This window comes from Suricata suricatta, chromosome 13, assembly GCF_006229205.1.
Source record: "Suricata suricatta isolate VVHF042 chromosome 13, meerkat_22Aug2017_6uvM2_HiC, whole genome shotgun sequence".
Taxonomy (NCBI): domain Eukaryota; kingdom Metazoa; phylum Chordata; class Mammalia; order Carnivora; family Herpestidae; genus Suricata; species Suricata suricatta.
Window position 1 is genome coordinate 20383411 of NC_043712.1, and position 26387 is coordinate 20409797.

Sequence of the window (26387 nt, forward strand, 5' to 3'; positions counted from 1 at the left end):
ATATGCACTTACATGCATGGTACTTATAAATATATATAAGACCAAGAAAGTAAGATGAAAGAATATGGATTTTAACACCATAATTCCTTCTTTTTACTAAATATTGGCTAATCCTCTAAGATATTGGCCTCTTTCTTAAGAAGCTATTATTAAAAATGTTTATTTTGAGTGACCCATGTGAATAGATTACAGAGGACTAAAATACATCTTCCTTCTCACCCATTACTCCTCTCACTAACATAGGGAAAACTAAGAAATACTAGTGCAAGGATGATAAGGCACACTCTATGGGACAGATGGTGTTGGGGCCCATCCAGCCAGAAGTGCTGTGTGGCCTTTGGGACCTTGCTTCCCCTACTTGAAAATGTGTGCGCTTGACTGCTTGACCTAAGTGGATCAGAGACTGGGGTTAGTTCTCCTATTAATCATGCCACTTGGTAATCATGGTTTCAGTAACTGGGCAGATTTTCCGATTGAAACTTCCTCCCTAGTTAGGAGCACCTTACTCACAGACTATTGTTTAAGCTTTTAAAGAAAAATAGCCTTGTCATAAGCTTCGGTTAATAATATCACTATGCACATAAAACAAACCCCTGCTGATGTATTTTGAGTGATGAAGTATGTTTTTGATCTTCTGTATTGTACCTCGTTTCTATTTTGATTTTCTGTTTTTGCTACCTTGGAAATAATAATTTTTCTGGAAGTAACAAACAATGTAATCATTAGAAAAATGATGTAATCACCTATGGTATATAAGACACCAAGTTTCACAGTAAAATGTGGTCTCTTCCACCATTCATGTTGTCTGTGTTCTTTCTTGTAGATATTTCGCCGACACCAACCCCCTACTCGGAGACCCTTGGACTCTGGTGCGTGGGCTGGTCCCCCGCAAGATGGGACACTTTCTTCACTTGGGTTGCGAAACTTATCTAATCCTTCGAGTATGGAGAAATTAGGTTCTTTTCAGGGACTCCTGTACAGGACTGTAAAGGTTCCCAGTAACAGACAACTGTCTTCATAGTGACTTCATAAAGTTTGAAAGACAAGACCCTCAAGCCTAGAAAAGTTTAGTAGGAATGAAGAAATTGTGATTGGGTCTGTGAGAACAGGTGAATTTTAAAACTATTACTAATAAAGGTGAAATAGTTACATTTTTACGGATTTATGTTTTTATTATGGTAAAATACATGTAACATTTGCCATCTTAACCATCTATAAGTATACAATTCATTGGCATTAAGTACATTGATAATATTGCACAACTTCTCCCACTATTCATTTCCAGAACTTCATCATCATTCCAAACCATACTCATTCAACAATAATTCCGCATTTCCTCCTCCCCCAGCCCAGGGTAAACTCTATCATACCTTCTGTCTTTATGACCTTGCCTCCTCTAGCTATCTTACCTAAATGAAATAATACATACTTATCATTTTGTTTCTGACTTATTTCACGTAGCATAACTTTTTCTAGGTTCATTCATGCTGTAAGCATGCATCAGTACTTCATTTAGCTTTATTGCCATGTAATATTCCATTGTATGGATATGCCACATTTTATCTATTCATCTGCTCATGCCGTTCGGGTTACTTCTACGTTTTGGCTACTGTGAATAAGGCTACAACAAATATGCCCAATGTGGTGCTTGAATTCAGATTTTTTACAGATACATGTTTTTAATTCTCGGGGTATATGCACAGGGGTGGAATTGCTGGGTGAAAGAGTAACTCTACAGTCAAAAACTAGTGAGCAAATGCCAGAACGTCTCCAAAGCAGCAGCATCATCTTATATTCCCACCAGAAGTGTACGAGAATTACAACTGCTCTGCATCTGCACCAACACTTGTTATTATCTTTGTACAAAATTGTTATAACTGCAGTCTTTCTATTGGATGTGAAGGAGAATCTCATGTGGTTTGGATGTGCATTCCCTTGATGTCTAATGAAGTTTGAGTGTTTTTTCACGTGCTCATTGGCTATTTGTTTATCTTCTTTATGACAACTTTAATGTCTTGTCTGCTAATTCTAAAATGTGTGTTAGATGTGGGTTGGTTTTGACTGACTCATTCTTTTAAGGGATATGTTCTTCCTTCTTTGCATGTCTGATAATTTTTGTTTAGTTGACAGACATTGTGAATTTTATTTTTTGGTTCTGGACATTATTATGTTCCTATATAAGCTTTGTTCTGGGACACAGCTGAATTACTTGAAAATCATTCAATCCTTCTATGTCTTGCTTTTTTTTTTTTACTTAAAAAATTGAGATATAAATGACAGATAACACTACATTAGTTTCAGATATACCAATGATTCAATATTTGTATATACTGAAAAATGATTACCATAGTCTAGCTAACATCCACCATCACACATAGTTAAATTTTTTGTATTATGTGGGGAACTTTTAAGATCTACTCTCGGGCATTCACTTTTGAATGGCCCTTCTCGATAAAGAGCATTCATACAATGCTTACCTTTTGATCTTATACTCTAATAAACTTTTGCCTGCTATTCATTAAAAAAAAAAACAATCTACTCTCTTAGCAACTTTCAAATATACAACAGTATTATCAACTCTATTCCCCCAAACTCTATGTCACATTCCCATGACTTATTTATTTAATAACTGGAAGTTTGAATCTTTTGACCATCTTTACCCATTTTCCTCTCCTTCCCAATACCCCTCCCTCTCCCCTCCAGTAACCACAATCTTTTCTACTTGTCTATGAGTTCAGTTTGGTTTTTGTTGTTATTGTTATTATTTTGTTTTAAGATTCCACATATAAGTAAGATCTGATGGCATTTGTCTTTCTCCGTCTGACTTACTTCACCTAGCATAATGCCCTCTAGGTCCATCCATATTGTTGCAAATGGCAAGATTCCCTTCCTTTTTATAGCTGAATAATATTCCATTGTGTATATATGCATCACCTTTGTTTTTATCCATTGATCCATTGATGGACACTTAGGTTGCTTCCACATCTTGGCTACTGTAAATAATGGTGCAATGAACATGAGGGTGCATAGATCTTTTTGGTTTTGTTTCCCTGAGACAAATACTCAGAAATGGAATCACTGGATCATAAGGTAATTCTATTTTTAATGTTTTGAGGAACCTCTGTTCTGTTTCCCATAGTGGCTACACTAATTTACATTCCCACCAGTAAAGCACAAGGGTTCCCTTCCCACATTCCTCACTAATGCTTGTTATTTTTTATCTTTTTGATATTAGCCGTTCTGACAGGTGTGAGGTGGTATCCCACTGGGTTTTTGATTTGTATTTTCCCGATGATGAGTGATACTAGCACCTCTTCATGCACCTGGGTCTAGCTTTTAAGATTTGTTGGGTGGGATTAGAGCAGAGCGTGGCCTAGCGCTAACTCTTCTCCACACCTGATACAGACCTTTTTCAGTTCTCTCCTGTTACCTTTCTCTAAAGGCATTGTTGCTATCTGTTCTGTCATCTACCGCACGTACTGTGCCCAGTTTTCTAGCTGGTATAGCAGAAGAGCCTCATTATGTCCACAAGCAGAAATTTTTTGTTATTTTGAAATCTGCTGGATTATTTTGATTCGTATGTTGTTGCTTGCTCATTTTTATAATTCTTATCGTTTCTGTAAATATTTCATATATATTAATCTATAATCTACTATCTAAAGTCCTTGGTGTCTAAACCTGTTGTTTGCTGTGTCTATGCAACCTCATTCATGGTGATCTATTTCCTTGAGTGGCTGGTGGGTTTTTTTTGTATGTTTATTAATTTTTTTAATGTTTTTATTTTTGAGGCAGGGGCAGAGTAGACAGAGAGGGAGACACAGAATCTGAAGCAGGCTCCAGGCTCTGAGCTGTCAGCACAGAGCCTGAGGTGGGGCTCGAACTCACAGACCACGAGATAATGACCTGAGCCGAAGTCGGACGCTCAACCGACTGAGCCACCAGGTGCCCATTAATGTTTATTAATTTTTGGCAGAGATAGTGCAAGAGGGGGAGTGGCAAACAGAGAGGGAGACAAAGGATTAAAGCAGGCTCTCTGCTGTCAGCATAGAGCTCACTGAAGAGACAAACCCATGAGCTGTGAGATCATGCCCTGACAAGAAGTTGGTTGCCTAACTGACTGAGCCACTCAGGTGCACACGCCTCCTTTTTTAATGAACACATATTTAGTTAACTTTAATCTGTAAAAACACTAAGCCCCTACCTTTTCAGTATTTCACTTTAAAGATTATTAGTGTATGACTCTGTGAGGAGCCAAATCTAGAGCCCAGAACCTCTTAAGGCTCCTTTCAGTGTCAACTCCTAAATCCAGGATTCTTCAGTGCATCTTAAGGTCTCTTCCCTTCCTTAATAATGTTATCAGTCTATGCCCTCAGGGCACCCTGCCTTTCCTTTCCTTTTTGCCAGCAGACAGAAAGGCCACTCACAGTGTCTATAGCACCATGGTGTCCGGAGTAGAAGCCTGGAGGGAGGCCTGGGTGGCTCAGTCAGTTAATCGACCGGCTCCTCATTTCAGCTCAGTCATGATCCCGTGGTTTGTGAGATGGAGCCTCACGTCAGGGTCCGCACTGACAGCATGGAGCCTGCTTGGAATTCTCTCTCTGCCCCTCCCCTGTGCACACACAATCTTGCTTTCTTTCTCTCAAAATAAATAAATAAACATTAAAAAATAAGGAAATGGAAACCTGGATTTCTTATTTCATCTATTGTTGGTGCCCTAAACACAACACCTGAACTTGGAAATGTCACTTGCCTTGGGCTTTAATTATGACCTCTATGTGCAAGACCTTTCAATCCATACATCCAGCTTTCACATCTCTCCCATGTTTGTTTGTGTATATGTATGTGTATATAAAAAATACATTTATTTATTTATTTAGTAAGTAAGTAAGTAAGCAGCCCAATGTGGAGCTTGAACTCATGATCCCGAGATCAAGAGTCACATACTCTACTGACTGAGCCAGCCAGGTGCCCCTTTTCCTCCCATATTTTAATTCCCACATTCCCAGCTGTTTACTGGACATGTCCACTTGGGCATCTGTCTGATTTAGACTCAGTATATCTAAATCAAAACACGCCTTTCTGTTCTGTCTCTATATGTCCAAAAATGTTTCCTTCCATTCACAAATCTTAAACATTTCACATTAGAAGAGATTTTAATAGCTCATTTTACAACTAGAGAAACTGAAGACCATGGGTACTAAATAGATTTTTACTTATCACTTCGAATTAATTTTTCCCAAACATCTCTTTCATTATGTTAAGGAAACTGCAGTGATTTCCCTTTAGCCTAACCCTTTAGAACTTACAGTCACAACATTTCCCTGTTGTGGCAGTCCCTTCCCAGCTGCCACTGTAATAGTCCTTCAGATAAACTCACCCTTTACATTTACTTTTTATGTTTTTTAAATTTATTTTTGAGAGACAGAGTGAGACAGCACAAGCAGGGGAGGGTCAAAGAGAGAGGGAGGTACAGAATCTGAAGCAGGCTCCAGGCTCTGAGCTAGCTGTCAGCACAGAGCCCGATGCGGGGCTTGAACCCATGAACTGTGAGATCATGACCTGAGCCAAAGCCAGATGCTCAACTGACTGAGCCACCCAGGTGCCCCAAACTCACTCTTTACAAACAAAAACAAAACAAAATTTCAACGGCTTCCCAATATTCATAAAATCTTAAGTTGGCATCTAAGGGTTAACCAGAATCTAGTTTTAGAGTCCACTGCCCCCATATAGGAACTCTCCGCGGCAGGCAAGTATGTCTACCCTCCAAATCTTATTCTTTCTCATGTCATTCATACAAGACTCTTCTTTATCCAATTCTAGTGAAATTCTAACTCTCCTTCAAAGCACAGCTTTAACTATCAATTCTCTCACTAGTCTCATCAGACTGAAATTATTCTAGCCATCTGAATTTTTTGGCATCTCTGATCTGTAAATTCACAGAACACTTAGAAAATTCTACTTTGCACTGTGTATATTTTTTCTTCCGATTTCATGTTCTTCCAAAGTTTCCTTAAGCAAAAAGCAACTGTTTGGGTTCCCCACCATGCTTAACACAATGCCTGGCACTCAGAAGCTGTGAGGCTGGCTGAAAGAAGTAGACTCAAGAGTTTCTTACCTTGGTGATGTCCGTGTGGTCTTTGAGCCCATTGGTCATGCACCAATATCGCCACACATTCAGGGCATATCGTGTGGCTTTGGTAGTGTTTGGGCTTACTGCACTGGTACACAGATCATTCAAGTCATCATTAATATTAAATACAGGAAATTTGTTGAGCTTAGTAGAATAGGCTAGAAACAAAAACAATAAAAGGCATTAAAATAATTTGCCATTCCTTTTTTTAGAGAATTACATCTTGGGATCATGTTAACAGAAATCTCCTAAGAGATAACACTTTTAAAAAATTAAATTTCTATTAAGTATACGTATAAGTAAAGTAGGGAACAATATTTCTAGCATGGAATTAATGCAGTAAACTTGCATTTGACCCCATATTTCTGCCATATAGATCAACTGATGCACCAATGCAGGTGTTCCAATAACAGAAGGAAAAAAATGAATGTAGAAAAACAAAGAATGTCCTATCTAAAAATTTCACTGGAAAAACAAGGTATTCATATGAACAATAGCAAAAAAATAGAAGGAAATAAGGGAAGGCAAGTTACGCATCCATTCTCTGGACTCTCAGTGCATGCAGAGATGTTATTTCTCTGTAATATAGTGTCTTATGTGCCATCCTGGACAGCCTTGAATTAAATGTTTTTTTTAAATGTCTTTATTTTATTTTGAGAGACAGAGCAGAGAGCAACTGGGGGAGGGGCAGAGAGAGAGGGAGATTAGACACAGAATCTGAGCAGGCTCCAGGCAAAGAGCTGTCAGCACAGAGCCTGACGGCTGGGCTCGAACTCACGGACTGTGAGATCATGACCTGAGCCGAAGTCGGATGCTCAACTGACTGAGCCACCCAGGCACCCCTGGGCAGCCTTGAATTAAATGGTGTTGGCATATTTCTTTAATTCTTTTCACAAATGAACAAAGAGATATGTAAACCCTGACTCCACAATCCATCAGCTACCTTAGAATCAAAACGGAAGGTAAAGTGAGAATAATTTTACGGAATTATAAAATAATTCTATGGAAAAGAAGGGAGAACTTCCAGAGGGCCTCACAGCATGTCAGAGGAGAAGGAAATTTTAAATTACGATTGTCAAACTATGTCAGATAAAAACTCAAGGTGTCCACTTTAATTGCTGGCTACCAAAGAGATAATCAAGTCTATAACTATTAGACCTTTCTTTATACTCTGTGATCTACTAAACCCAAGCTTAAATTATTTAGACTGTTGTCTTTGGATAGAAAAAAAATCAAGGTAGACCACCTTAAAATGAAAGCAATGCCAACCCGTAGTTTATCTAATGGTTCTGATCCTCTTTGGAATGTTTCTATGTTCAAACAAGGCACTAGGAGGCTGAGAGACAGCAAAATGGGAAGTTAGTGCAATTACCAAATCTGCAAATCGGTTCCACTTTGCCTAACTCACCTCACCTTTCAGCACCCCCACTGAGGAACTCCCAACCCCCAGCTCCTGCTATCCCAGCATCCTCTTGGGCCAGGGCACCACACCAACCTTCCCCACCTGAAGCCGAGAAATCTCTCATGGTCTTTGTGCTAAATAGTGTATTGTTTTTGCATTTCTAATTCCAAGCTCACTTCTACATAACCTTCCTCACATGAACCAGACTCCCTCATTCTCTCCAGTATGCGTCTCACATTTACTTTTTTATTCTTTAGAACTGGGATGTAATTGTGTCCAGAAAATCTCCAGTTGGTTTGGATTGCTAAGACTGTGTGCTTCACCCTTTAAGTTTGCTGTTGACCTGCTGAACACACAGTCTACTTTAACAGATGCTTTTAGCAAGAGAGGGTGAAACAATGCTAGAAATACTACCCAAAGTGACTGAGTCATGTAAGCATATTCTACTCACCACCCTCATAAACTGAGATCACTCATATTGTTTCTGGGCCTTGCTTGATATTAATGAACGGACTCTAGAACAAACTTTGTTATTATTACATCTAGTATTAGTTGAATGCTTACTATATGCCAAGAGTTATATAAATGATCTGTAACCACTAAGCAATTGTGTTATTATACTTATTTTACAGATAAGGAAACCGAGTCACCTCATACACTTAGTAACTCATACATCACTCATCCAGTATTTTCCAAGGTGCCCTCTCTGTGCCAGCTTGGGCTGTCCCAAGTCATGGAGTTCACAAGTGCTGGAGCTCCAGTATGGACCTGGGTCCCACTGACTCTGTGCTCTGGCTGCCACAGCAAAGGCAGCAGGTACTACAAGGATAAAGTTCTCAGTACGGAATACAATTTAGATTATTAGCTGCTTATGAAAAGTATATGCTAGCCCCCAACATTTACTTGAATTAGCCTTCAGTGAGAGCTAAGTACGATTTATTTACACAACCACTACAGTTTCACTGTTTATTTGTTTGCTTTTTAGTGTTTAACTATTTGGGGGGGGTGGTCAGAGAGAAAGGGAGACACAGAATCTGAAGCAGGCTCCAAGCTCTGAGCTGTCAGCACATGGCCAGAGGTGGGGCTCAAACTCATGAACCGCAAGATCATGACCTGAGCCTAAGTCAGATGCTTAACTGGGTCACCCAGGTACCCTTATTTGTTTTTTTTTTTTAAATAACAACACAGGATGTATTTGCAACACAGCCTAGTCCCCATCATTTCAGTACAGTATAGGCGTAGAAAAAAGTCACACTGCAAGATATGAGGTTTAATTATTACATGAAAAAAGTTACATGGCCTTAAATAATTTTATTTTTCTCATAGGATACTGAAAACATAAAACAGAATCCTAGTACATAGAGAAACAGGTAAAGAATGCTCATATGCTTTCCTAATGGGAAATAAATTGTGTGAAAATTATTAAATGATATATACGGTAACTTAAAGATTAAATTATATTTACTTCATAAGCTGCTCTTTGAAAATTCTGAGTAGAAGTGGTAGAGCTACGGTCCTGAGGACATTTTTAGGAGACCGTACTGATGGAGAAACAAACAAAAGTAAGAACTTTAACTGAATATGGGACAAAGATGGGACCACTAAAGGAGGATTTGAATTCTCCTTCCATTGGAGAAAATGGCAAACTCTGAGCTCAAAGTTAGGAAGAGCTGGCCATCGGAGGGGCAGTGGGCCAGGGGATCAGGTACCCACTCTAAGGATGGCCAGGTCTGAACAGTCACCCTGGCTCTCTATGCGTGGCTACCACATACACCACGTACAGCACAGGTGTGGGCAAGCACAGTGTGTGAAGTGAGGGAAAGACTCACTGTGAGAGACCACCCTCAGAGAAAGAGAGAAGGCGCACTGCCTCAGCAAACCTGGGCAGCCCCACTGGACACAAGGAAGGAAAAACAAAAAGCAACTGCAAAAAAGTAAAAAAATCCCTGAATGCATATCCTGTCATAGTAACACCTTCCCTGTGTCTACGTTTGCAAGTTCCCAGCTTCCCAGCTTGCTTTCAGTTTATATACCCTGAAGAGAAGCGTAGTCATGGGACCTCTTTGTCCCCTCATCACAGCTGGGTGAAGTCCACTTGCACAACCCTCTGCTCAACGGTTACCTGGAAAAGTGAACTCTATCCAGATACATCAAACAGGAACCTTTAGCAACATCTAAAGAAATCTCTGTGAGCTAGAAGCAATGATACATCTAGACTTTCATTTTAAAGTGTGAGCACACAAGCATTCCTTGGCAACTGGGGAAAATCAAAAACATGAAACTTACTAAGTTTCACAAGCAGATCAACTGGGTCCATATTCTTAGTGTTAATTCAGAAAACCAAAGATAAAGTTTAAAAGATCACAAATGTATCCACACATAGACCTCAGACATTAATGCATCCTCAAAACAAGGACAGCTTTCATTGAAAAAGGAAAAATAGGAGAACAAGAAAGACCGTAGAAACTGAAAATGATAGACAAAAACATACTTAAACAATAGTTGATAGAAGAGCTGTGTATTTGAATGAACACAGCTAAAAGACAAATTAGTGACATGAAAGGAATTTTCCCCGAAGGGCAAGCAAAATCCTAACAGTTTTTAAATGATGAGGGTGGCTTAAGAGGGGTGGGAGACTGACACAAAAGATTCGAAATCATCTGATAAGAGTTTAAAAGAAAAAATTGAGAAGACAGAATATGATAGTCAAAGAAATAATATATGAAAAGTTACCTTAATCAAAAGATCTTAATCTTTAGGATGTTAAGGCCCATGAACTGTCAAACAGACATACTGAAGAAAACACATATATAAACATATCTTAGTGAAATTTCCAAGATCTAAAAGAAAATTATATGATCTTTCTAGTAAGGAGGGGGGAAGCCACTAACATAGTAACAAGAATCAGATTTCTCATCTCTGACACCATATGCTACAATATAACGACTCTGTCTTCTCAGAGTTGTGACGGAAAACGACTATGAAATGAATGATTCCATTATCTACCTAAAATATCATTCAAGTGCTAGGGTAAAATAAAGACATTTTCAAGCATAAAAGACCCAGCATCAAGAACAAGTTAACAAAAGAAATGAGACTCAAAAATGATGGCAGGAGGACTTCCACTTGGGGCTATCAGGAAAACCACCACGGTAACTCGAACTCAAGGGGCAAATACCCCGGTGAGAAGGGAAATGCAGAGGGGAGTCCTGCACTGATTACCATGGTTTCCTCTTCAGTCATCTGAAGACTTGCAGTGCAGGTCATAGAGCCCAAACAGAAACAAGCAGCCTGACGTCTACAGCAATCCCAGTGAAACAAGTACACCAATATTCAAGTACAGGCTACCAGAAGCCAGTACTTCAGAGTCGGAGATCCTACAGGAAGGGAACCATGGAAAAGTGAGCCAACATTTTCTGTGCAATTTTCCCTCTAGGAACTAGTAATTCCTAAGCTAAATACACAGGGGCAAGATGCAAAGAAACCAAGTAGAAAGAAGTCACTAAGAGGAAACCTCATGGCACTGAGGAGTCAAGAATAGTAATCCAGGGCCTCCCAAGGTGTAAAGGACTTGGTAACAATACAGATTTACATTTGAGACCCAGGAAGGGCTTAACTGTAAGAGTAAGAGAAACAAACTACAGATGTTCCCTGACTTACAATGGCTCAAATTTACAATGATGCAAAAGTGATAGGCACTCAATAGAAACTGTACTTCAAAATTTGACTTTTGAAATAAGCTACGCAACATGTGGTAGGTGCTCTCTCCCAGCGCTGGGCAGTGGTGGCCAGCTGCAGCTCCCAGTCAGCTACACGATAAGGGCAAACAAACGGTACTCTCATAACCATTCTGTTCCCACACAGCCATTCTGTTTTTCACGTTCAGTACAGTATTCAGTGAATTGCATGAGATAGTCAACTCTTTATCATAAAATAGGCTTTGTGTTAGAAGATGATTTTGCCCAGCTGTAGGCTAATGTCAGCATCCTGAGCACATGGAAGGTTAGGCTAGGCTAGGCAGCGATGTTCAGCAGGTTAGGCATATTAAAAGAATTTTCTACCTAAAACATTTTCAACTTATGATGGGTTTATCAATATATAACCTCACTGTTAGTCAAGGAAGATCTGTAGAACAGTGTCAGCTGGATAAAGGTGATCTGCCTACCTTATTTGCTAGCTAGCAGAAATTTAAATCCTCTCCAGAGGAAGGATAACATCTTCAATGAGCTTCCATACACAGTGACCATAATTCATAACAAGTTAACAGACATACTATAAAATAAGACCAAATGAATGAAAAACAAGAGAAAAATCAGACATGATTATCCAGGTTATTGGAGTTGTCAGACATAAACTTTCAAGTAATTTAATATGTTCAAGAAAATAAGGAAAAGGTAGAGAATTTTACTAGAGGATTAGGATCTATTAATAAAATGGAACTTACAGAATCCTTTCCCTTTTTTCTCTTCTTCCTCTTCCCTTCTTCTGTTTCCCTTTTCTTCCTGGACTACTCAGTTTCAGGAAGCTGATGGTGGGGCAGAGCAAAGGAGACATCTGTACTGGAGTATGTGTACATTGAAGGGACTGGTGGCTTACGGCAAGGCATGAAGCCTGAAAGGGCAAAGAGGACCTCTGCATAGAACTGCCCAGTGAGGGGTGTAGGAAACTGGGGCAAGAAACATGTTTCAGTGGGGAGACAACCGATCCTGAACTCAGAAGAAGAAAAAAACCCCATCTCATGCAGGGGTAGTGAGGTATGTGGTGTGACTGTCTGAGCAGGCTAAGAGGACACCCACACAGCAGTGGGAGACATGGGAAGGAGCCCTATGTAAAAAGTTAGAGCCCTACTGGAGTGAGTGGGTCTTTTCTGCATGGGAGCAGCCCGGTGCCAATGATCACAGCCCAAGCAGTGTGATGAGAGCTTCCCATGCAAGAGGGCTTCCCAGCATAGGGTGTCAGGGTTTGGCTGGAGTGAGAAAGGGATCTGCGGTTGGGAGGATGGCCCAGGGCAGGGTGTTAGAAGTTGAGCAGACAAAAGACAAGGAGAAAATCTTAAAAGAAACTGGAGTGAAAGTACCAATTACCTTCAATGGAGCAACAAGAGATTGTTGGTTTTTCAACGGATATGACGGAAGCCAAAAGACAGATTATCTTTACCATGCTGAAAGAAAACTGCTGTAAGTGTAGAATTCATACGAAGCAAAGCATCCTTCAAAAATAAAGGTGAAATACAGAGAGTGTCATACAAAATAACAAATGTATTTGTTATCATCAGTCAAGTATTAAGTGATAATAAAGGGAGTTTTTCAGGCAAAGGAAGTGACCCATGTGGGGATGGAAGCACATCGATATAGCAAAATATAAAGACTGTTGGAATGATTGAATATGTAGGTGAATCTAAGTGAACATAGCTGTTTAAAATACTACTAATGCTGTCTTGTGGGGCTTTAGATGCAGGTAGAATTAATATTCATTACAGTAGCACAGAAGAGAGTAACTGGAGCTGGTGTTGAAAGAGTTTTGCATTATCCAGAAAAATGATGAAAACACTAATTTAAAGTAGACTGTAACAGTGCAAGGATACATATTTTAATCTCCATGGTAACAACTATAAGAATATTAAAAGAATGTGAAAGTTGATAGGGGAGGAAGATGGAATAAAAATGACTTGCTTAATCAAAAACAAGGCACAAAGAATAGTGAGACAAAGCAAAAAACTGTAGGATACATTTATTTTTATCTATTTATCTAATTATTTATTTATTTTGAGGTGGGGGGAAGGAGCAGGAGAGGCGGGGTGGGGGGAGGAGAGAGAATCCCAAGCAGGCTTTACACGGTCAGCGCAGAATCTGGTGCAGGGCTCAAACTCACAAACTGTGAGATCATGACCTAAGCTCATACCAAGAGTTGGATGCTTAACTGACTGAGCCACCCAGTTGCCCCTAGGATATATTTACACCTAAAAGTATCAATTATTACAGGATCAATATTTCAATTAAAAGATAAGTGATGTCAGTCTAGATAAACAAAACTCAGCTATGTGCTCTTTACACATAGGAATAAATAGGGTAGAAACACTGAATGCAAAAGGATGAAAAAAAAGATATACCATGTAAACAATACAGAAAAGAAGGTTGGTATAGCTATATATCAGACAAAACAGACTTTAAGGCAAGAAGAATTACTATAAATAAAGAGAATTATTTTTAAAGTTCATTTATTTGAGAGTGGGAGAGTGCAGACCTGCGAAAGAGACGCAGAGAGAGAAGGAGAGAGAGAATCCCAAGCCAGCTCCACACTGTCAGCGTGAGCTCAATGCAGGAATCATACTCACCAACCAGGAGATCATGACCTAAGCCGAAATCAAGAGTCGGACCCTTAATAGAGAAATAGAGGCATCCCTAAAGAGAAATGTTCTAAAATTCAACAGAAAGATATAACAATCCTAAATTTCTGTGTATCTAATCACATAGCCTCAAAATATAAAAAGCTAAATTTGTAAGAATTTTAAAAAGAAATAGACAAATCTACAACTAACATTTTAATTTATCCTTTTCCATAACCAATAGAAGAAGCACACACAGAAAACAGTATAGATATAGAGGACTTAAACATGCAAGTATCAAACTGTACTTAATTGATACACAGGGAGCAACACATCTAACAACTGCAGAAAACACATTTTTTTCAAAGATACACAGCACTTTTACCAAAATAAAATGCTAGGACCTAAAGCAAATTTCAACATTCCAAATGATCAAATCATTCAGAATATCAGCAGAATTAAAATACAAATCAATTATAAGAAGAAAACTTTTGACAATTAAGCAATAGTATACTTCTAAATAAACCCCTGATGAAGAGAATAAAACCAATGGGAATTCGAAAATATTTCAAATTCAATGATAATAATAATATATGTGTCAAAATTGTGAGAAAATGATACATTGTATCTAGAGAAAATGATACATTGAATTCGGGGGAAAGAAGAAAGGTTGAATATCAACTGTACTAGGAAATTATAAAAAGAGCAACATATATACTCAAAAAAGTAGAAAGAAGGAAACAATATATATATTAGAAATCACTGAAACAGAAAATTTACAGTAAAAGAGATGGATTGGAAAAGATTGACAAAATTAATAAATTGGTATGAAAAATGAGAGAAGGCACAAATTTCTATACCAAGAATGAAACAGGTGTTATCACTACAGATCCTACAGGTATTAAAAAGACAGTGAAAAGATATTATGAACAATTTGATCCCAATAAATTTGAAAATTTGATAAAATGAACAAATATCTAGAAAAGCCAAAAGTTAATAAAACTGAACAAGAAATATAAAATCTAAACACTACTACACCCATTAAAGAAATTGATTGTATAATTTAAAATATAAAAAGTGGGGTCTAAGTGGCTCAGTTGATTAGGCATTTGACTTTGGCTCAGGTCATGATCTCAGTAATCCTAGATGGGTTCAAGCCCAGAGCCTGGAGCCGGCTTCAGATTCGGTGTCCCTCTCGCTCTGCCCCTCCCCAGCTAGTATTCTGTCTCTCTCTCAAAAATAAATAAAACATTAAAAAAAATTAAAATATCACAAAAAAACTTTCAGGCTCAGATGAGTTTCATTAGCAAATTCTTGTAACGTTTAAGGAACATATAATGCCAAACCTCAAAACTCTGCTAGTGATAGAAAAAGAGAGAATAATAGCCATTTTCTTTTACAGGGCAGCATAATGTTTCTACTAAAAATATGACAAGAACAATACACTAAAAGAAAATTACCAGCCAACACAGCTCATAAACAGACACAAAAATCCTTACCTAATATAAGCCAACTGAATGGTACTTCACCCCACAAACAAAAAATAATTCCATATAGATTATAACCTAAATGTGAATGGTTAAACAATAAAGCTTCTCGGAAAAAAAACAGACCATTTTTATGACCCTGGGGTAGCTACATATTTAAAAATATTTCTTAATGTTTTTTTTTTGAGAGAGATAAAGAGACAGAGTGCGAGTAGGGAAGGGGCAAAGAGAGGGAGACACAAAATCTGAAGCAGGCTCCAGGCTCTAAGCTGTCAGCACAGAGCCTGACAAAACCTACGAACCTTGAAGTCAGATGCTTAATTGACTGAACCGCCCAGGGCCCCACTACATATTTTTAATAGAACATCAGTATTACCCAAAAAACTAAATGACTGACAAACTGAACCATTAAAATTAAAAAGACATGTATTAAAATGCACCATTTAGAGCGTGCAAAGGCAAGCCACACAGTGGGAACAGATAGATCTGAAGTGTGTATATATAACAAACCAATTAGAAGGCAGCTAGTCCAATTAAAAATGGACAAATTTAATGGGCACTGCATAAAATAAGAAATATCAATACTTCAGGAAATATAAATTAAAATGCATTCACATGAAAAACAAAATCTGCAGATATCAAGCATTGGGGATGATGTAGAGTCACAGAAATACTCCCACTCAGCTGGCAGGAGTGTGTGTCAATTGCACAATGACTTTGGAAACTAATTGGTAGTATCTACTACAGTTGAACACATAAATATATATTTTTTAATGTTTATTTTTGAGAGAGTGTGCATGTGTGACTGGGGGAGGGGCAGAGAGAGGAGAGAGAATCAAAGCAGGTTCCATGCTGTCAGCGCAGAGCCTGTTACAGGGCTCAGTCTCATGAACCACTGGAACATGACCTGAACTGAAGTCAAGAGTCGGATGCTTCACTGATTGAGCTATCCAGGCACCCGAGAACACACAATTATTCTATGATCCAGCAATCCTACACCTAAGTATATACCCAACAGAAATATGCACATATTTATGAAAAGGGATATGAGTGTTCATAAAAGCACAATTAAGAGAAAGCCCCACAATGAAAATATCCCTAAGTCCATAAATAGAATGCATATTAAATTGTAAAATATTTATACAATAAATTATTATATAATAATGACAAGGAATGAGTCCTAGCATCAACTAACATGAAAAATATAGATGAAGTCCACAAACACAAAGTTAAACAAAAGAGGCCAGACACAATAGAGTATATGAAATGGTCCACTTACATAATCTGAAAACAGATAAAGTGACTCTTAACACAGTGGTCATTTTAGGAAGGTAACTATGGCAGGGCACATGAAGGAATTTTATGTTCTATGTTATAGCAATATGCTTGCTTCATAAAAATTAACCAAACTTTACATTATGGGTGTACTTTTATGTCTATAAAATTCAGTAAGAAAACTTTCCAAAAATCCTTAAAATTAAAAATATATAAACCTAATAAATGAAGAGTCATACCATGTACCTGGATGGGAAGGCTCAATATTATAAAGATGTTTAACTTCTTCAAGTAATCTTTGCTGTTGTGTAATTCCAATTAAAATCCCTCTCTTTGTTACTACTTGTCAGGTTGATTCTAAAATTTATCTAGGAGAGTAAATGCATAAGAAAAAGAAGGCAATTTTGAAAATAATAATTGGGAGTCTTTGCCTTGAAAGAAATAAACATTTACTGTAACACTGCAATAATTTATAGTTTAAGTTCTGGTAAAGAAAAAGACAAATAGATCAGTGCTATAGAAGAAAGTCCAGAAGAGGTCTGTGTAAATATGCAAATTGAGTCAATAAAAAAGGCTCCGATTCAAATTGCTAGGGAAAGGATGGACTCTTCAATACGTGCATTGATATAATAAGCTATTAAGTTGGAAAAACAAAAACAAAAGCAAATTTAGATTCCTATTTCATACTACACACAACGCATTTCCAAATGGATCTTTTTTCAAAAGGCTCTTTCCATAAAGAAGACAATTTTCATGATTTTGGGAGTAAGAAAAGCCTCTCTCAGCATGATACAGCCCAAAGCTATAAAAAATAGATTAACCAATCAGATGACATAAAAATTCAAAAGTTCTGCATGAATAAATTTTAAAAGATAATAAACAGACCAAGAGAAAATACTTATAACACATAAAGTGACAAAGTACATAAGAAAAGCTCCCTTAAATCAATTGGAAAAAGATAACTCACTAGAAAATTGGCCTAGGATATGACAGGCAATTATTCATAGAAGAAATAAAAACAACAAAAGCATTAATAATAATAAGACCTTATGATCAAAAGAGGATGTATTTCATTTATCAGACTGGCAAAAATATAAAAAGGTCCATATCTAAGTATTGGTTTGGATAGGGGGAATTTGCACTAGTTTAAAAAAAAATTTTGGAAGGATAAGGATACACATCACACTGGTAAGTGTGTAGCTCTGTGGGACTTTTAAGTTTTATAATATGAATAGTTATTTGTGCCAGTTATAAAAATGACTAGAATTTTGGAAACGTGTATGCAGGAAAAGTAAATGTTTTTTTATTTGACCCAGGAATTCCTCTTGTAGAAATTTATGCTGGACATTGAATCATAGATATGTACAAAAATGTATGCTCAAGGATGTTCCTGAAGGCCAATATGTAATAGGGAAAAACGATACAAATCCAAGCAAACAAAAGCATTGTAAACTAAATTTTGGAACTACCATGCACTGGAAAGCTATGTTAACTATATGATAATCACACTTTCAAAGGCTAATGGTCTGGGACACCTGGGTGGCTCAGACTGGTTGAGAGATTTTGGCTCAGGTCATGATCCCACTGTTTGTGGGTTCAAGCCCTGTGCCAGGACAGCCTGGAGCCTGCTTCAGATTTTGTGTCTCCCTCTCTCTCTGCCCCTCCCCTGCTTGTGCTGTCTCTCAAAACAACTAAATAAAATAAAAATTTTTAAAAACCAAAGACTAAATAAAGATCTTTTCCAAATATACAAAACAGTAAATACAGTTTGACTACAATGCTTTTTTACTACAATTTTTGAAGGTCATCTAAGCATTAAGAATTGTAAAATAAAACACCAAAATGTTAAAAGTTGTTTTTATGGGTAGTAAAATTCCTGATTTTTATTTCCTATTTTATTATATTTATCAGTACTTGCCAAATGGCTCACAATGAGTATTTACTTATTGCCTTCACATTTTAAAAGCATTATAAATTATAATGAAGAAAATATGCTCTTTTAAAAAACAATAGTTTAGTCTGAGGATGCTGGCCACTAAATTCAATGTTTGCTCTCAACATAATCTTTTCAGATGCTATATCACCAACATTAAGTTTTTTGTACATATGAGTCATTTTAGTTACTTGGTATCTTTTCAGAAAAGATAAAATTATGAATAAATTAAGTGAAGCTTTTTTAAAAGAAAATATTTTCTGAGCTGGTAGGCTAAATATTACTCAGTTTGAATTCTAATATTATTCTTCTGTTGGGGAAATAAAATTTGTCCCATTTTATTTCATTAAAACTTTTTTTAATGTTTAATTTTTGAGAGAAAGACAGAGTCTACGGCCATACCACCCTGAATGTGCCTGATCATCTCATCTCAGAAGCTAAGCAGGGTTGGGCCTGGTTAGTACTAGGAAAGTGGGAGAGGACAGAGAGAGAGAGAGAGAGACAGTGCAAGTGGGGGAGGGGCAGAAAGAGGAGGAACACAGAATCCGATGCAGGCTCCAGGCTCCAAGCTGTCAGCACAGAGCCTGATGCAGGGCTTGAACCCACAGACTGTGAGATCATGACCTGAGCTGAAATTGGACCCTTAACTGACTGAGCCACCCAGGCGCCCCTAATTTGTCTGTCCCATTTTTATTTTTATGTTATTCTTTTTTTTTTTTAATGTTTTTTATTTATTTCTGAGAGACAGAGACAGTGCGAGCAGGGGAGGGTCAAAGAGAGAGGGAGATACAGAATCTGAAACAGGCTCCAGGCTCTGAGCTAGCTGTCAGCACAGAGCCCGACGCAGGGCTCGAACCCACGAACCGCGAAGTCATGACCTGAGCCAAAGCCGGTCACTTAACCGACTGAGCCACCCAGGCGCCCGTCTGTCCCATTTTAAATGTAAAACATGTAATCAAATTTAAAGCTGAGTTCCTTGTTTCTTGAAGTACCAGGAAAACATAAACTAAGTTACAACTATTTATGAAGTAACTTTAGTACAATTTAAAATACAATCACACAAAAATACAACTGTTGCTTCTATTTGCAATATTCAGCTTTTTTCTATTAAAATTTTTTAATGTTTATTTAATTTTGAGAATGAGAGTCAGAGACAGAGCATGAGTGGGAGAGGAGCACAGAGAGAGAGGGAGACACAGAATCAGAAGCAGGCTCCAGGTTCTGAGCTGTCAACCCAGAGCTTGATGCAGGGCTCAAAACCACAAACTGTGAGATCATGACCAGAGCTGAAGTTGGATTTGCTCAACTGACTGAGCCACCTCGGCGTCCCTACAATATTCAGCTTTCTATGAGTAAAGACTGGTGGATTATTCATAGACATGAAAAAATACATTTGCATTTTGGCAAAACCAATGGCTGTGATAAGAAACATTAAATTTTCTTGTTTTAATGTTTTCATCTATTAAATAATTTTAGTGACATAACGAAGATGTCTGAAGTTAACAGTTGTAATCATTTTGAATAATTATTCCTATTCTGCTCAATGAATATCATCAAATATGCTAAATGTGGGGCGCCTGGGTGGCTCAGTCAGTTAAGCATCCGAATCCAGCTTACGTCATGAACTAATGGTTTGTGGGTTCAAGCCCCTGTTAGGCTCTATGCTGACAACTCAGAGCCTGGAGCCTGCTTTGGATTCTGTGTGTGTGTGTGTGTGTGTGTGTGTGTGTGTGTGTGTGTGTGTGTGTCTTTCTCTCTCTGCCCCTCCCCTATTCATGCTATGTTTCTGTCTCAATAATAAACATAAAAAATTTAAAAATATGCTAAATGCCATAAATGGCAAATGGAGAATTGTGACCAAAAAGACTTACCTAAAAACGAGGAAGTCTGTAACCTGACATCTACTTTGCTTGGTATATGAGCTCACAGACAGTGAGTTTGCATTGGAGGCTTCAGTTTCATTAATGACTTTTGGACCTGGGGCTCCAGGAAGCATGGGATTAATTCAGCTGTCCTAATGTGTCTTCCCTACCCTATGGGCTGTGCGTGAGCATACACATGTAGAAATGACTCTCTTCCAAGATTTCCCCTCCTCAGTGGTTAGAAACACCTGATATGCATTGATTATATCCTAGGGCCTAAGGCACAATGACCAAGACAATATTTTTTTCAAAATGCGGCTGTTTTTAAAAACGTTTACTGTAGCTACAAAGTGCAGCTTTGCAGAAAACCATTTATTAAATGAAGGAAGACTGGTCATATCCAAGTACAGACACAATACTGTGATTAAAGCATGCTCTCATTATGGAGACATCACGAATGCTCGTTAGCTGATTTTATTGGATTTTTTTTCTTACTTCCATAGATTTTAGGCTGTACCAACAAATATTGAAAACAATAGAAAATTACACGACGTTGGAGGCCAATATACACACAATGGAATAAGCCACTAGGACATAAAACTAGAATTTTATTTAAAGCACAAGTACACAGACAAATATGAAGCAAAAACAGTGAGCTGATAAAGATGAAAACATCGTAGTGTGAAATGCAGTGAGCAGCAAAATAAATATGAAGCCAACAGTATATTCTTATTAACTAAAAAGGTCTATCATATTAATACAAATATCAACTGGCAGAGGATTAACCAAGAGCATCAAAGTCACATATTTTAACATATTAACAGAAATTTCCCTCCATTTCAATTCACCTTTCTCCTCTTTCACAAATTATAACTGCAGCAGTTTAAAAAGCGAATTTTAAAATATGATGAGAGTGAATGTCAGGCACACATGTGTTTTTTTCACAGAAGTCAGCTAAAAGCCAAGTGTCCAGAAAATATATCAAAAATGACACTCTACCAAAAGGGGGGGGGTGGAGGTAATAAATGCATTTTCAAAGAACAGTATCATTTTTCATAAAATTTTTTCTAAGTATGAACTGTGGTGGCTATATTTCTGTTTTAAACAAATGTGTGGGGTTAAATTATACTGAATAAACCGATAAATCTATCTTTTTATTCCCAATTAACCTCTAAATTGGAGAATAAAAGAAATCTTCATAAGGAAGGCTAAGTTGAATATAGCATTCATTCTAATAAGCAACCAAAGTTCTTAATTTTAACAGATAAATGAGTCATTTAAATGATTCTGTTGAATCTAAAATGCTTCCAGTCATTCTCTTACCAGGTTTCAGGCCTATGGGGTTATAGTTACATTTTCAGATTACAACAAAAAAGCTTACAGGCTATTGCTCACCATGGGGATAATCTGGCAAATCTATGTCTAATTTTAGCAGTGAAAAAAAGTTTAAAGTCATAGTGGAAACATACTCTATAAATTAGAAACCTAATAAATACATATGTATTATTTAATTAAAAAGTTGCCCTGGGCATAAGGGCCTCAGGACATACAAAATGTAAAGACTCAAAGTGGGTTAAAAAAAAAAAAAATCCAAGAGCAGGATTCAAATAAACGTGCCCACAGCTATCTAATAGAAACCATTAATCATTATGATATATCATGCCATAATCTTTGGTGTCCAAAATATAAAAGGAATTCTATGTATAAATGCTTCGCCTGAAAACCCCCAATGCAGGAATCAAGAAATACTTTAGTGTTGCTCTGGAGGCCGCTGGACAAAGGCAGAACTTCTTTAGAACATACATAATTAAGTTTCTTTTTATTGCTTTATAACCTCCATTGAGGGGTAAATGTTTAAAGCATATTCTGGAGAAAAGGCTCACAATTAAAATCTGCCTTCCTTTTCCTTTAAGCAAAGGAGTGGCAGGGGCCTTGATGAATTAGTTTCAATATTCTTACAATTAAATCAGCAATTTCAGCAGCAATGTTTCCAAATACAGCACTGGCTGTCGCCATGTATCTGACAGTCACACAAAAAGCTTCTGTATAATTCAGGAGATTAAAGGAATCTCATAATTATAAACCCATTGAACAGACAGAATGAAACCCTGCACTAAGCAAAGAATTTTGACATGTTGGTATTAAAATGCTCTTAAGGACATAGCCTACTTTTCTTAACATTTTATGACTGTTTCGCTTCCAGTTTGAGTATAAATGTATAATATTTCCCCCATGTTGAATTTTAAAACATAGAATTCATCCATGAAATACTTTTCTCTCGATTGCAGGGTTTGTGTGGAATTACTAATGCAAGATGGAAATACTAGGAAAAACTAACGACAGGTGGGCATGAAAAAATTCTGGCTATAAGGCAGCCAAATATGTCATGAAGCACATTTGAATGCTGAATATAAAAGTTAATTATTTGGGAACTCTGAGATTTCCACAGTCCCTAATACATTTGAAAAGCTAAATATTCTTCTTAAATCCAGTTCAAACAACAAGCCATGGTAAGCAAGAAAAAGAATGCAGGCACCTCATAGTCCTGTTATTACATAATTTACCTGGATAGAAATAACCAGATAAAAGTAAATTACGCTGCTACATTGTCATTCTATTGGATTTCTATGTAAGATGTTCAAGTATCAGAACAAAAAAAAGATTTGAGGTGGGAGAAGAATGGGAAAAGTTAAGAATTCTTTCTTTCTCTTTTTGCAAACATTTCCTTTCCAAGAGTTGGGGAAAGTATGGAAGAAAATCTGACGTGAAATTACACATGTGATGCTGAAGTTGGCACCACTTGACAACTACAATATTTCCTTCTGTAGAGGCCACTAAATGCTGGCTCAAAATATTAAACAACTAATACATATTTTCACAAGTCACACATACAAATGTTGACTGGCACAGCCTCTTCGCACAGTTCTTCAGTTTAGCTACAATAAGTGATAGCAGCAATGGTTAACAATTCCACATAAACACCACAAACACAGATATGAAAGGGCACCTACAACATGCAAATCCCAACAGTGACATCACTGAATATTACACAATGCATAGAAATTGTAATGGTTTTTGGCAAGATGTTTTTTTTTTTGTAACAAATACTTTATAAAACAAAAGTTCTTTTGTTATAAATGCTATTTAAAAAGTTGTAATATAATGAACTGTAGATATAAAAATTCAGTTAGATAAAGTTAATCTGAGTGGGTTAATACTAAAATGGACCTGCTACTTCATCCAGTATAAATAATCCATTATAAATTAATTTCTAGTGGAAGTATATTGTTACTTGATTTATAAAATGTAAGAATTACAGAAAGTAAACAGACATAAAAATCACTTAAATACAGTATGCACAATTACTGTTAAGGTTCTATATTGCTGATGTCTTCCTAATTCTACTTACCACAAATAAAAAATGCCAAAGCATTTCAAAGCTCTCTAAAATGGATGTACCATGGTAAAAATACTCTCTAGTTCCAGTGTAATACAAAGGAGAACATTAGAAGTCTAGCAAAATTCAACACTGCATTCAAAAGACAAAATTCCACTGTACTTAAAAACAATCCTAGAATTTCACTTTTTTTCTTCAACTATAATCTGGTAAATATAATTTGTAAAATAAAAATTTGTGACTCACTTTCATATATGCTTGCGTTTCTTTTTGGAAGAACAAGCAGGATAATCGGGAGAATTTACAAATACTTTGTATTTCTACATCTTCCTGCTATAGGTCTTCCATTAGTTCCCATTTTTTCTTCCCTATCTTTAATTAAATTCACTTCAGAAACATCCTAATTATGTTGATAGAAGTCTGACCCTTTGGGTTGAAGATATGGCTCAAATTTTCAAGAGGATATTTTAAACCTTTCCATAGAATAAAGAACGGTTAGTATAGACTGCATTCAAAACTAATAATATAGATGATGTAGCTGGATACCCAAATCACATCACACTAAACAAAAAGTTATGTTTTAGTTCATAATCTATAATTGGAATTCATGTACTTGAAAACTGTAGCTTGTTTTCCCTCTGTAAATGAAAACTAAACATGAACAGGTAAGCTGAGAGATGCTCGTTCAAAAAGGCAAATGATTACATTTAGAGATTATTCCATCAAATTTCAAAAAGAGAAGTTGCTAAAATCAAGATATAACACTACACAATGAAAAGTGACAATTCACATGCAAAAATAGCCTATTTGGAAACTGCAGCTTGAATCTATTCCTAATAGAAACTTGAGTGAGGCCTTAAAAACTAATTACAGTTTTGAAAACAAGAAAAGGATACTCCTTCAGAGTGGAAATGTAGGGTTGTCTTCCCTCCCTAAACTCTTATCTATAGACTAGACGTCAGGGTGCCTAGGTTCTAGTTCTGGTTCTGATACTGTGTACACCTGGGCATTCACCTAATGTCTCTAGGACTGTCCCTCTCTTCTATAAAAAGAGGGGTGGATTAGGTTAGGTGTTTCCAATCTTATTTTCCAGCCTCCCCATGCGACTGTATCAGAGGCAGTAGTTCATTCAGTCTAGTGGGTCTCAATATAGGAGGTAGGGGCGTAGGGAACATGAGACTTCTGGGAATCCGCGTGAGGATCCCTTTGTGATCTCTATCTCCTTGCCCTCTATACTCCCAAGAGGACATGGAAATTCCTATTCTTCATAGTACTGAAAAGCAGTAGACTAGAGGTTCTCTTGGTCAGCCTCAACGATTATAATTCAGCAAAGATGATGGTTTACATTAATATTCTGACCTAATTAATATTCTGATCAAATTAGTACTGACTTCATTGATACCGAGTGTAATTCAACAAAGTCATGGTTTACATAATAACTCAACTATATATTTTTTTAAATGTTGGCCTTCTTTTTTTAATGTTTTATTTATTTTTGATACAGAGAGAGACAGAGCATGAGAGGGGGAGGGGCAGAGAGAGAAGGAGGCACAGAACCGGAAGCAGGCTCCAGGCTCTGAGCTAGCTGTCAGCACAGAGCCTGACGCAGGGCTCGAACCCACGAACGTGAGATCTGACCTGAGCCGAAGTTGGAGACCCAACCAACTGAGCCACCCAGGCGCCCCTAACTCAACTATATTAAAATATTGTCTTTTCAAAAAAAAATAATGCAATCTTCCATTACCAACCTAGGTGTTTCCCTCAGTGTAGGCAGGCCAAATTGATTAATTTACAAATAGGATGAAGCATGAGAAATTTTTATCAACTTCCTTTTCTCTGATTAGAAGTGAAATCAGAGTTGTTGGCAGTTTGCCCTTTTCTGTTTTTATATCATTAGAAATACATTAACCACCAAAAGGTGATATATGGAGTATATTTATTTCCCAGTTATATTCTATGGCAAGGATCTCTTAAAATGCTGTCATCACTTTGCCTCGTGAAAATGCATTCATTTCATCTCAGCCAGATCTAAGCAGGGAGGAGAAGCAATGCTGAATACCATGAATTAAGGGAAAAACAAAAACCAATTGAGGATGCCTTTGGCAATGGTATGTTTCTTAATAAGCAACTCTCTATCTGTACTTTATCATATGGGAATACGCCAAGATCTGATATAAAGGAATTCTATTTGAGAAAAAAAACCTATTAAACTAGTTGACAGAGACCTTGTTAATTTTTTAGTATTTATAACATTTTTTTCATAAATGAACCTTTTAAAAATTAGCTTATTGCAATAAATTATCATATACTCCTCTTGACTTCTCCTCTAGGCTTGTAAGTTTATTTCCCTTATCATAGAGTTTTTACTCGTAGATGCTAAGTATTATAGCTCTATTTTGGCCAGAGAAATATAGATCAAAATATTCCTTTCCTAAAGATAGAGAAAACTAGTCACAAGAAGCCTGATTAAAATCAGAAGTGTTTGTCTCTAACATATCGAACTATGGATATAGCAAAACTAGAGAAAATCTAAATGGTTCCAGTCTATCTCTAACTCTGAGAATAAGGATAGTTAT

General features: G+C 37.1%; 1 protein-coding gene across 4 annotated transcripts in view; it reads right to left on the bottom strand.

Moving 5' to 3' along the window:
- The window catches only part of KIAA1958 (KIAA1958 ortholog), an 84027-nt gene that overhangs the window by 8391 nt on the left and 49249 nt on the right, over positions 1-26387 (bottom strand). For all 4 annotated transcript variants that reach the window (XM_029920808.1, XM_029920807.1, XM_029920810.1 and 1 more), the window contains one exon: positions 6116-6288. In XM_029920808.1, coding sequence (XP_029776668.1) covers positions 6116-6288 — 173 coding nt within the window. The remainder of the gene's footprint in view (positions 1-6115; positions 6289-26387) is intronic.